At 41.6% G+C, this 12877-nt stretch overlaps 1 protein-coding gene across 1 annotated transcript in view; it reads right to left on the bottom strand.

Annotated features, from left to right (window-relative positions):
- Positions 1-12716, bottom strand: part of CENPP (centromere protein P) — a 170473-nt gene extending 157757 nt beyond the window's left edge. Inside the window, exons 1-5 of the mRNA XM_033140764.1 lie at positions 12631-12716; positions 11249-11404; positions 10200-10357; positions 8823-8944; positions 2842-2930 (exon numbers count right to left, since the gene is read on the bottom strand). Of these exons, the coding sequence (XP_032996655.1) occupies positions 2842-2930; positions 8823-8944; positions 10200-10357; positions 11249-11385 (506 nt within the window). The 5' untranslated portion in view covers positions 11386-11404; positions 12631-12716. The remainder of the gene's footprint in view (positions 1-2841; positions 2931-8822; positions 8945-10199; positions 10358-11248; positions 11405-12630) is intronic.
- Positions 12717-12877: the final 161 nt, after the last annotated feature.

A 12877-nucleotide genomic window follows, 5' to 3' on the forward strand; every position in this document is an offset into this window, starting at 1 on the left:
GACCGGAGTGGGAGGGTCGGAAGCAGTGACCCTTCCAGTTAAGGCAAAGAATGCTTCATGTTTTACCCTCCTCCACTACCTACAATTGTAAGAGTCTTTCAGTGCTTAATTGGATCCAGATGTGATTTAATACTCACTTCTGGCACACTACTGATGGACTCAAATTTCAGTTGGACTGGTAGGCAAAAGCCAAGTTTAAATGCTTCATACTGCATCAAGAAAGCAGCTTTTGAAATAATTACATAACAAGTTAGTTGTGTGATGATGATATAACAATCAAATCTAGCATGAAAGCCAAACACTCGCTTATAAGGTTTTTTTTGGGAGGGGGACTCTTTCCCATCATTATTTGGGTGAATGTGTCACGTCAATTATGTTAGGCAAGAGCTGGTATGCCAAAGTAAACCCAGTCTGGTTTGCTAAATATCAATGGGCACTATATACATATGAAAACTGTTACTGCATAAAATAAACACGGTAAATCACTTTGTGTAACCCATACAACAGATTATACTAAACATTGGATGCCACTTTTTATGTTGCTCTCAGAAATGGGCAGAACTTCTGAGATGCCACTGCCTATTTCCACAGATGAAGGGAAAGAGTCAACTGTACTGCAACCGGCAGAGAAATTCAAGATCAGTTAGGCTCTGGGAAATACCACATGCTGAAATTCCTGACAAGAAAACCTACATTTATGTACTGCAAAGATCCTGAGCTTATTTTTTTCATTTATCTTTACCTTGTTTTTGCAGCCGAGCATGTTTCTAAAGGATCTAAACAGTTAAAAAAATAAAAATAGCCATATTGAGGGTTTTGTGTTTGCTTTTGACTTCCATTTGGTTTGCTTTGAAAGGGAAAGGAGGGGGGAACTATGAGCTGTAAATATTATTTATTCCAAGCCTGCTGTTGTTACTGGGTGAGGGGGAGAGAAAGCCTTCCTCAGGTGTATTTTGAGTGGCAATTCTCAAAGGCAAGGGATGCTGTAGTGACTTCCTTCACTTTGAGAATTGCTTCTAGAAACATGCCCATAGTGATTCCCCACAATTCACTGGACCAGGACTAAATCATATTTCTGACACTTGATTTCCCTACACAAACTTCCTCTTTGACTGTCACTACCCCCATTTCTCCTGCCAACCTAGCAGTTCGAAAGCACGTCAAAGTACAAGTAGATAAATACCAGAAGCGGCTTACTCATGCTGGCCACATGACTCGGAAGCTGTCTGTGGACAAACGCTGGCTCCCTCAGCCAGTAAAGCGAGATGAGCGCTGCAACCCCAGAGTCGTCCATGACTGGACTTTACCCCCATTTCTGCAGTTATTTTAAAGGGGAAGGAGAGAAGAGTTTAAAAACTCACATGATAAGTTCTCTAACCTACATATCTTACATATAAAGTATTTGTGAGTGTGGTAGCAATTCAGCTTCAGGTACTTTTAGGGGAAACTATCTGGACACATTCCAGTCTGGGTTCAGGCCTGGTTTTGTCCCAGACTTGGCCTTGGTTGCCCTGACTAATGACCTTTTCTCAAGTAGAGATAGGGAACTAAAATCCTGCTGCTCCTGTTATAGGTCTCAGCAGCCTTTCATATCACTGACCATGGTATCCTCCTGGACCATCTCTGTGAGTTGGGGATTGGAGGCACTGTTTTATGGCTGTTTTGCTCTTACATATTATTGTTTATCTAATTTCTTATGTGCCCTTCACCTATAAGTTTCCAGGGTGCATTTCAACAATTTAAAAATACATCATCATCATCATCATTATTAAGTTTACAGTTTTCCAATAATCACATGTAAATCAATACATACTCAGTTTGACTTCTCTCCTCCCCTTAAACATCAGTTTAAAACAAATCACAGTCAACAAACAGGGTGGATACTGAAAATATGTGTCTCAGCTGTCAAAGGCCAAGATAAAAAGGTGCCCCTTCAGCATACGGCAGATACATACTTGCATGACATGTCTCAGAGAATAGCATTGGGAAACTATGTGTCTATAATCTGGCAACATAGTTGCAGGGTACCACAAAGCACTCTTAAAAAGAATTCCAGGGTTGTTTAGCATCAGTATGAAGCCATTGGGAGCAGTCACTGGGAAGTCTGGTGTACAATGTCATCACTGTGCTGATGCCACCAAGACTGTTTCTCCATTAAAACTGAGTCAGGAGCGGCTGGGCACAAGCTGAACCAGTGCCTGGCAGCAGTGGTGGGCTGGACAAGGGCTGATAGACTGAAGCTAAACCTAAGGCAAGAGACACTGCGGGTGAGTGATTCCCAAATCCCAGATTGGCGCACCTTTAGAATAAGGTAGTTGATTATCAAATATAAAAGCTGTATTATCTTGTATAACCATATATGCCAGCAATTTAATTAAGATAGCAATTATATACCACATGTGGGTGAGGGACATCAAGCCCAGGGGCTGAATGTAGCCCTCCCTATCCCACTCTCCCTAGGCCATACATCCTCACCCCAGGCCAAGTCAGTCACTTGGTGTGAAATGCTTTTGCCTGGCTGGAATGTGTCCTTTGACTGTGATAGTGCCTTTTGGTTACCTGAATGGATAAGTGTATAGACACACCGCTGGAATGCAGTCTGCTAAACTATGAGCCACATCTGTTAATGCTGGCCCCACCAACCACTGACATATGGCCCCTGGAAAATTACCCTCAAGGGAATAAAAGTTACCCCTTGGGCAAAAAAGGATTCATTGCCTTACTTTACCATGTAGCTGAATGTCTCACTGAACTCAGTGGGACTTGGAACATACTTTATGTTGTGTGTACTGACATTGTCCAAAGCAAAGATATTCCTCTATATATTAGTAGAAGTCTTACCTTGATACAAGCTTGCTGAAATCCAAATATTCGTCAGATTCTATCACAATGCTAAGGTCCGTAACAATAGCCGAAACACTTTTGTTACACTGGTTCAGGGAAAAAAAGGTTTTAGGTAATAGATTAAATAAGTAGAAAATACTCAAATGCAGGACTAAAATATTATCAAATTACATTTTTTTCCTATATATAGTACATAATAAATCAAAGAAAGGGGACCATTAAGAGAAACTGCAATATGGCAGAAATTTGGATGTCTTATGTTGATCTCTGCATGAGTTAAGGCTACTTCAAATTCTCTTCAACATTAGGGAAAACTAAGATCTGAAGGCACATGAGTCAGTCATGCTGCTGATGCCAAGGAGGCCAAGAATAGGGTTTTCTACTTCTGTAGTAATACAGAAGGTGTCAAACTTGCACCATAGTGCTGGCTTACCCTTCTACCACTGTAGGGTGTGCATTTGACAAGTGTTAAACTACTCTTGGAAGATCTGGCAATGATTACTGCTGTTTCCTCTGGGATGCTTTTAAGAGATGGTATTTTTGGTGCAGGGCTAGAATGTATCCTTCCAAGTTGGGAAGAATTTTTGATCTACTTTGACTTTATTTTGTGAAGAACCATGGAACAGCCACTTCTTTTAGAAACATAGGAAGCAGCCCTATACTGAATCAGACTACTATTCCACTGGTTCAGTATACTCTACTCTGACTGGCAGCAGCTCTTCAGGGTTTCAGATGGGGGGCCTTTCTATTCCTGTCAGGAGTTGAATCTGGGGCCCTCTGAATGCAAAGTGGATACTCTGAGACAAAGGAACAGCAGTAGCTTGCTACCTACCAATACAAAACCAGTACCCAAGTTAACATTACCACAGAAGTAAACAACTGCTCTCTGAAAAGCTTCCATGTGCACTCTGAAGAGCAAAACTTAGCAAGGGTGAAATGTTTTAGGCAAACTAAAATCTTCAGAAGCTGAAGTTACATATTTATATCCAGGTGCCATCTTGTGGTTGAAAGAGAAAATGACAAATGCAATGTCCCAGTTGTTGAGGAAAAGCAATTTTATTTTAGATTTATATCCCCAAAGCAGCGCAAAGCATTCATGAGCTACCACAAGTCCATTCTTAAAAATATAGAGTAACTGAAGCCATACAAACAAATGGACATTTTAGGAGATAAGTGAACAAGTTAAAAAATTACTGACTTACATATGCCTCCTGTAGTGAGGAAGAAGAAGAAGAAGAGTTTGGATTTGATATCCCGCTTTATCACTACGCGAAGGAGTCTCAAAGCGGCTAACATTCTCCTTTCCCTTCCCTTCCCTTCCTCCCCTACAACAAAGGTGAGTGGGGCTGAGAGACTTCAAAGAAGTGTGACTAGCCCAAGGTCACCCAGCAGCTGCATGTGGAGGAGCGGAGGAGCGGAGACGCGAACCCCGTTCCCCAGATTACGGGTCTACCGCTCTTAACCACTACACCACACAGAGATCAGTCCCATGGAACCAGAAGCAGGTCTCTCTCTCTCCCTCTCTCACACACACACATTTATATCCCACTTTTCCTCCAAGGCTAAGACAGGAGACACTATTATAGTACAATCTGATTGTACTATTCTAAAAGAAAGACATCTCTGGTAGAACCTAAAATTGGGAATCATTTTGGTATTAAGGTATTAATTTATGATAGTGTTGTTGTTGTTGATGATGATGATGATGATGATGATATGGTATTATTCAAATATGATGTTTGAATAAGTCTCTCAAAATAAATGTACCTATGGAATATTGCCATTATTCTTCTAAAGTTTTGTTGCCTTCTCTGCATCTTCTACTCTGCGATAAGTAGTGTTGTAAATAACTTGTGCAAAGGAATTTCTATCCCATAGTAGGCAAAATGATCAGCACTGAGGTATGCATCAAAAGTGAGGAAGCAGGGAAGGGCCACAGCTCAGTGGTCGAGCATCTGCATTGCATGCAGACAGTTCTGGGTTTAATTTCAAGCATTACAAAGAGTAAAAAAAAATGGAAAAAATATAGATCATATGAAGTGGATCTCCTTGCACACTAAGATTCACAATCTGCATGTCTCCAGAATCTCATCTATCTCACTATGGGCAAGTTCCATGGGATAACTGGGGAGTGGGGTTTGTTCTGTTCATTAAGCAACTCCACTTTTTGAATATAAATAGTGATAGCCACCATGACTTTAAAAGCTTATTAGACAAATTCAGAAAGGATAAGGCCAGCGGTCAGCAAACTTTTTCAGCAGGGGGCCAGTCCACTTTCCCTCAGACCTTGTGGGAGGCCAGACGATATTTTGGGGGAGAAATTGATGCAAGAGCACCATGAGCTCCAGCGGCTGCTTACCTGTGTCTTGAGAGTGGCAGGGGCTGGCGGCGGCAGGACAATGAGCAGCGTGCGAAAGGGCTCCGGAGAGGGGCTGCTTAAAATGGTGGCCGCTCAAGTGCTGCTGCTGCTGCTGCTGGCACCAACAAAACCCAGCCCCCTTCCTCTGCTAGGCAGGGTGGGGAGAAGCCAGGAGGAGGGAGGTAGGAGGTGCCACCGCAGCATGAGGAAAAGGGAAAGAATGTGTGCGCTGGTGATCCATGTGACGATTCCTGGACCGTCAGCGGGCCAGATCCAGAAGGCAATTGGGCCTTATCTGGACCACAGACTTCAGTTTGCCTACCCATGGATAAGGCTATCAAGAGCTGCTAGCCATGATGGTCATGAGATATTACAATCTTCTAGAACTGATTATGCTAAAACACTTGAGCAAGATTCTTTAGATGAGCTTAGATATCACATACTTTAAAAACTAAAGGTTTGGGGGGTTTTATTTGACCTCTTGTTTCAGGCTATTGTTTCCACAACATGTGGAGAACACACTAAAACACCCATACAGCTGGTTTCCAGGGATGTCAAATACACGTGTAACAGCAACATGCAAACAGTCAACCATTTTCACGCCCTTCACTTTGCTGCACTTCTACCCCCTTTCATTTTACTTAAGGAAAACCTATTACTTCTTTTTACTTTCCTTCATTCTCTGATCCTGGCAAGACACAAATAGTAATTCATGGAATTACCACGTAAATGGAAAAGTCTTAGGGAAAGACCAACAGATTACATCAACTCAACCATGCTGCAGTTTGCCACTTATAACGGACATCATGTGAACAATTTTTGGTGTTTTAATTTTCACAGAAAAATTACTTCATTTCAGCAGACAACCTAAAGCTACAGACAGTATTATCATACAATTCCACTGTACGAAAGATCTACAGGTGGATAACTAGGGATAGCTGAATGCCCTCCCAGAAGGTACATCTTCTGCTTACATTGTGATATTTTTAGCACAAGGTGAAGTTTTATTTATTTATTTTCCAAGTCTTTTTAATTTTTAGAATTGTAGAGTTAGAAGGGACCATGAGGGACATCTAGTTCAACCTCCTGCAATGCAGGAATCTCAGTTAAAGCATCCATGACAGATAGCCATCCAATCTCTGCTTTGAAACCTTCAAGGAAGGAGAGTCCACCACCTTCGGGGGAGGGAGGTTTCGTTCCACTGTTGAACAGCTATGCCATCAGAAAATTCTTCCTGATGTTTAGTTGAAATCTCCTTTCCTGTAACTTGAACCCATTAGTTTGGATTCAACCCTCTGGAGCAGGAGAAAACAAGCTTGCTCCATCCTCCACGTGACCCTTGATCATCTTGGTCTCCCTGGAATAAATTTTACCTTCATGCCAATGTAAGACTAGCCAGTTTCCTTCTTTAATCAGGATTTGATATTAGAGTCTGGAATCGGTTAACAAATCTAGGTTAAGTGGGGACACTATCTAATCTTAATAATAATAAGCATTAATGTATCTCTTAAGTACAATTAAATGTAGGAGATAACTTCACTCTAGAGGAAGAATGTTACCCCACAGCCTAGCATTGACTATCTAATCACAGTTTAAAAAGCACCAGCATTACAACTGAAATGCCCCACTGAGGGCAGATGTTTGTTGTAAGGCAAATGCTGCACATGACAGACTACTAACCAATGTCAAGCAGGATTATCACAGCTACAGTTGCAGAGATAAATTACAGGAAAGTGCTATTTTGTGCTGTATTTAAATAGTAAGTGTAAAAAATAACTACAGTTGCTAGGTAAATTACAATTTGGTGTTTCTCTATCAGAAACCTAGGATGTCATATAAGCAGAGGCTCCTGTTTTAATGACTATTTCTTATAGTATGTAGCTTTATAGTATATTTCAGAGCAGAAGAATAATAATCTACAATACTCACCTTGTTCATGCATCACAATCAACCATAGTTAATAGTTTACCATGAATGAGCAGATGGCTTCCGATTCAGCTCCCCTAGCAGGAGCAGAAACAGCAAACAGCAATCCTTGGTTTAGTGTTATATTCAAAATCAGCCCAAAATCAGCCAGAAATCATGGTTTGCAATTCCCACTCATGCGGGGGGTGGGGAGTTGAAGCAGAAGCCATTTGCATGCTCACAGTGATACATTATCTCAGTGCTACTGAGATATGTGAACAAGGTGAGTATGACAGACCTTAGATCTACATTATAAAATAAAAAATAAAAGTCTGAATTTCAGTGCTAGTTTATGAAACACTGATGTACTTATATTTTTCTAAAGGTGAACCAATTTTTCAATAAAAAAAACAAATGGTGAATCTATAGTAATTTATATTTTGATGCTCGTGATTTTTCATTATGAAAAGATGAAAAATGCTGCCATCTACTGGCAATTTAGACTTACTTACCTTGTTCTAACTCAACCCTCCCATCACATTCCATTTAGGTTACAACCCTATACACCAGTGGTTTTCAACCAGTGTGTCATGGCACCCTGGGTGCCTTGAATGATGGTCAGGAGTGCCATGGACAACACTGGCCTCTATCCCTCTTTCCTTCCCTCCCTCCTCTGATGGCCTATCCTGTCTCTGCTTCCCAAAGGTTTGAACAGCTGTTTATTGCAGCAGCCCTGGCTATAAGCTACTCAGGTGAATGTTGCCTCTGGACAGCAGCAGCAATTCCTCCTGGGAGGACTCCCAAGGAGAGAGGAGAGGACGCTGAGGGAACACTTCACAAGGGAGGGTGTTCAAAAAAGGGTGAGAGGCTGCCAGCTTTGCAGGCAACGGGTGACCTAACTGGGCTCTTGAGCCCTAGGGGTGCCACAGAAAGAATGCAGTTGGTTATGGGAGCCATGGACTCAAAAGTTTGGAAACCTCTGCTATAGACACTGAAATAAGCAGCTGAACTCAATGGAGCCTACTTCTGAATAGGCAAACAAAGGATTGTGCTCTTAAATGGAACAAGTTACAGTTACAAAAATCTTTCATGTGTTTCTAGATTAAATACACATAAAAACTCAGGGGTGTAATATTTACTCAGAGAAGACCCATTGAAATTAATGATCATGTCTAGCTTAGGTTCATTAATTTCAATAGTAAAAGTTAGTTGAATACAACCCTCAGTGCTATTCATTGCATTCTATCAGAAGGAGAGATGGGATGGCACCAGTTAAATTTGGCTCTTCTCCTTCAAACTGACTTCCATGCAAGTTGGTTAGTGTTACAAAACTTTGTAACTGTAAGAACTGGTGCTAGAGGTTTCCCTCATTTTCTTCTTTCCTCTTCTTTCCTTTTTCATTTTGTATCATTTTACATAGTTGGCCTGAGGGTGAGTGCTGCCATATCTGTTAGTGACCATATATAAGCCACTCTGGATGCCTTTTCAGCTGAAGAGTATTTAAATTAAATACTGTAATGAGCTTTCTTTTTAGTAACACACACGTGTACACACCAAATACTAATCATTAGCAAGGAAAAGTGATGTTATATCTTTCATGCTGAAGGAAAATGCTACTAGGCTTTCTAGAAAAGTAGTTACCAAAAGCATCAAAGTGACGCTGTGACCAAATATAGATGGTTGCCAAAGAAAAATCAGACTTCCTAATATATACCTGTTTGATATGAATGTCTTCTTCCTTTGCCTGATTTTCTTCTGTGAGTTGAAATTCCAACTGAAAGGACATTGAATGGCAATTTCCTGATAGCCTGTATTTGTGTGTAGTTCTAGTTCCACCTACCACAAGTAAACAAAAAGAGACCTTTATTAAGGTACTGATATCTGTTTACAGTGGTACCTCAGGTTAAGAACTAAATTCATTCTGGAGATCCGTTCTTAACCTGAAACTGTTCTTAACCTGAGCTACCACTTTAACTAATGGGGCCTCCCGCTGCCGCCCCAGTTGGAGGAACTTGTGGACCCTCCAGGTGTTGCTTGTTCTGAACTGCCATCTTCCCTGACTATACTGGCTGGGGATGATGGGACCTGGGAGACCAGAAAACATTTAGAGGACCCCTATAGCGTGAAGTAGCCACATTCATTCCAAACCACACCAAGGAACAATCTGTACTGACAACGGACTCACAGTGAGTTCCCCAATCAATGAAATGGCTAAGATCAAGTCAAGGTTATGCCTAGCCACATGTGCTGGGCCAACAATGTACTGAGACAGCCTGTCATTGTCATGGAGGCCATGATATCTAGAGCCCAACAGCTTGGGGCAGCCTTAGTATGAATACTGAAGTTCCCCATGACCAAGTTTTGAAGAAGCTATTCAACATAATTTTGGAGACTACTCCCACCAGCTTGGTCAGGGAGATTGTAGTACACTGGGATGAACAGTACATTAACAACATCTCTGATCTGTCTCTCTGGCCCAACAACACATACAATCCCTTGAACCCAGACAATGCACATCAGTCTCCACCTAGAAAAGGGGATGAAATTTTTATACACTATGGTGAACCCCTCCCCACCATTCATCTCTCTGACATGGAATGATGTTGCACCAAATACACAGGTGAACACACCTGGGTTAGCAAATGGCTACCAAGCTCATCTGTCCAAGTCTGTTATACATACCAAGTCAGCTTGGTGATAGATGTTGTATTCTGGGCAGATCTGGCATTAGTCAGCACCACCAGTATAACCAGGGTGTTGGCCTGACCAGTATCCCCCGATTCTAAAATACATAAGGAAAACCAGAAAGGGGCAGGCTTTCATTTAACTATCCCTCTTCCTCTCCTCTGCAAACTTTCACTCATCTCCACACCTCCACCTATCTGCTATCATGAGGATATGCAGTCCCAATACATCTTATGTAGAATTAAAGACTATACAGAAAACGGAAACTACAACTTGAGGATTGGGACAACAGGTCACTCATAGAAACCCCAGATGAAGGATCTCTTCAAATATGATAAGGTATGACATATGACAGAAATTTACAGAAATTAAGAATGGGTGAGACATAAAGAGTCAAAATACTTACTTTTCTCCACAGGTTTTCTAGAACAATGTGTGAAGCAAATGCCTGTAAATTTCATCATGAAGAAGAGATCAGACTCTAAGAAGTCAAGCTGAGTTTTCAAGTCTGCAGAAAATTCATAGTGCCTTAAGTCTTCTTGAGATTTTCCTTTAAATGATTTCCTGATAGAAAAAACTTCAGCTGTCAGCAAGAAAATGAGAATCCTACTACCAGCATTGACATACTGGCAAATAGCCTAGTTTTTGTGTAAAGTATTTCAATACACATCTCCCTAGGATTGTTTTACATAGCACTAGACTTACTTTGCACTGGACTGGCTCAAACCTAATGAACTTGGTCCAATAAGCCATATTTTATTCAATTAATAATGAACTGTGTACCCAGACACTCCCTTCTCTCTTCCTCTCCTTACAAGTTTGGCTTTAGCACCTGTATCCTAGATTATTAAATCTAGGAATTCCAACAAATCAGAATATCCTGGTTTCATATTCTGTTTTTTGTGAATCTCATCTGTATTTCTCATCTGGGAAGTCGCAAGAAACAGTGGCTTAAGAAGCCTACAGGAACACAAGTTGTTCTTGTTGCAATAAGCCATGAATGAAGATCATTATGTTAAAAATGAGCAAATTGATCATTTTAGTTTTAAATCTAACAAATATAATTTGGCAGGTTGTACACAACAGTACTCAAGCCCACCTGTTCTTTACACTGTTGTTAATATTTATTTTCCTTTTCTAACTGATACCATGCAAAAGCACATCCACTGTTGAAACAAAAGGTCATTTCCAGTTTCAAAGCACTAGCTTCCTAATCATTGCATGTACTGGCTGCCACTAAGATATCTGTAACAGATGCCCTTTTACATTTGAATAATAGAAAAAAGTTCAGTTTTACATTGCCTGCATATAGGATAAAGATAATTTTCTATATTACTGTCCAAGCCAAACTCAGAACCCTTCAAGGATCAGTCTCAAACTGCACATTATTCAGTTGACTTTACATATGAATAAACATGGATTGGGCTAATTTAATAAATAGATATATTTACATACATAGCCTTCATTATCTCCCCATCAGAATAAGCAAAAGATCCATGTAGACTACATTCATATTCTTCTGTTAACATCTTAATTTCTTCTTCCAAAGACTGGATTTCATTTTCATAAATCTTAATATCATTATTATTCATTTTTCACACCCCAGGCTTCCTATAGAAAAGAGAATGAAAACAGCAGTTTGGTAAGTAATGGGTTCCCCCCCAAAAATAATTGCATTGAAATTAAGGTTAAATTCTCAAACTTAAGTGGAAAAAGTAACATTTATTCATTGGCTTTCTTATCAGACATTCTGGTAATCACCCCTAAAAGCTTTTTAAGGTTGGTATGATTTTAATTGTTTATCTCTTAATATCTTAATGAAGAAATTAATTTGAAGTGAATTTGAATTTTGGGGTACAATCCATGTACCTAGCTCATCTTAGTTGACAGAAGCAAGAATGAGATTCAGCTTAACTATTCCAGAAGTTTATAATATGCGGTTAGATTGCCTGAACCAAATGTAAGATGTCCTGAATACCCTCAAGATCATTGGGTATATTCTGTGGGGCGCTGGCATTAGATACAGTGCTGTGATCTGAGAGTCTAAAATACCAAACCACACATGCCAAGTGCATTTCTTTATTGTCAGTCTTTGCAAACTTGTCCTTTTTTATTTTATCCCCCCCCCCAAAGTATCATGAAGGTAGAAACAGGGCAAAGGAGAGAGCAAAATGTGCTTTTCAACATATGCACGCATATACGGTACGTCTAATGGGGGCAGAGGTGGGCTTCCTTTATGACCACCAAATGCAAGCCCTATTAAGGGTACCAGGCTTCACTAGCGTTTTCATCCCGAAGGGTTTTTCTTATGCGGTGCTTTGCCATCAAGGCATTTGTTATGTACTGAGGCATTACAGTACACTAACACCACCGTCCCTGCCATCAACATTGAGGGAGTCTTTTGAGGCGGGGGCAAGAAATATTTGCTGACGGAGAGCTTGGATGAGGCGGAATGAAGCGGTCCTCTCAGGCGGCAGAAATGCAAGAGGCGGCCCCGCCACCCGACCCTGGAGAAGCTCCGCTTTGCCGCTGGGGAGGCCAGCATGGAAGCTCCCTCCCCTGCTGCAGGGGCAAAATATTTCCCTCAGGGGCAAAAATGTCTCACACAGGCCGACCCCGGCGAAGCAGGCGCCTCAACTGTGGGGCCATTTGGCATGGAGACCCGCCGCGACTACGAAGGGTGGGGAGGGCCAGGTGACAGGGAACGGCACATGCTCAGAGGCACTCTCGCCAAAGGCAACAGGGGCCCCTGTCGTCCAACACAGCTTCTTCGGCGACTCCCGACAACTCTCCCCTGGCCCCACTGCCCCGAGGCTGACGGAAGCGCGGCAACGTACCCCTCACGCCGCAGCAGAGAACTGCCCTGGCTCGAGCTCCTCCGACCGGGCGTTAGATCTGAACTACCCGCCAAACAAAGCGCGTCTCAGACGCTACCATCGCTTAAAATATGAGGAGGGAGGGAGATAAAGAGGCTAGTAAGCTTCGTCATAACCCTGGGGTTGGGTTAGGTCTCACCACACCCCGCCACGACTCTTTAGAAGAGCCTTGCCGCGAACAGAAAAAAAAATTCTGCGGAAGAGCCCA

This window comes from Lacerta agilis, chromosome 2 (genome assembly GCF_009819535.1).
Source record: "Lacerta agilis isolate rLacAgi1 chromosome 2, rLacAgi1.pri, whole genome shotgun sequence".
In the NCBI taxonomy this organism is placed as follows: Eukaryota; Metazoa; Chordata; class Lepidosauria; order Squamata; family Lacertidae; genus Lacerta; species Lacerta agilis.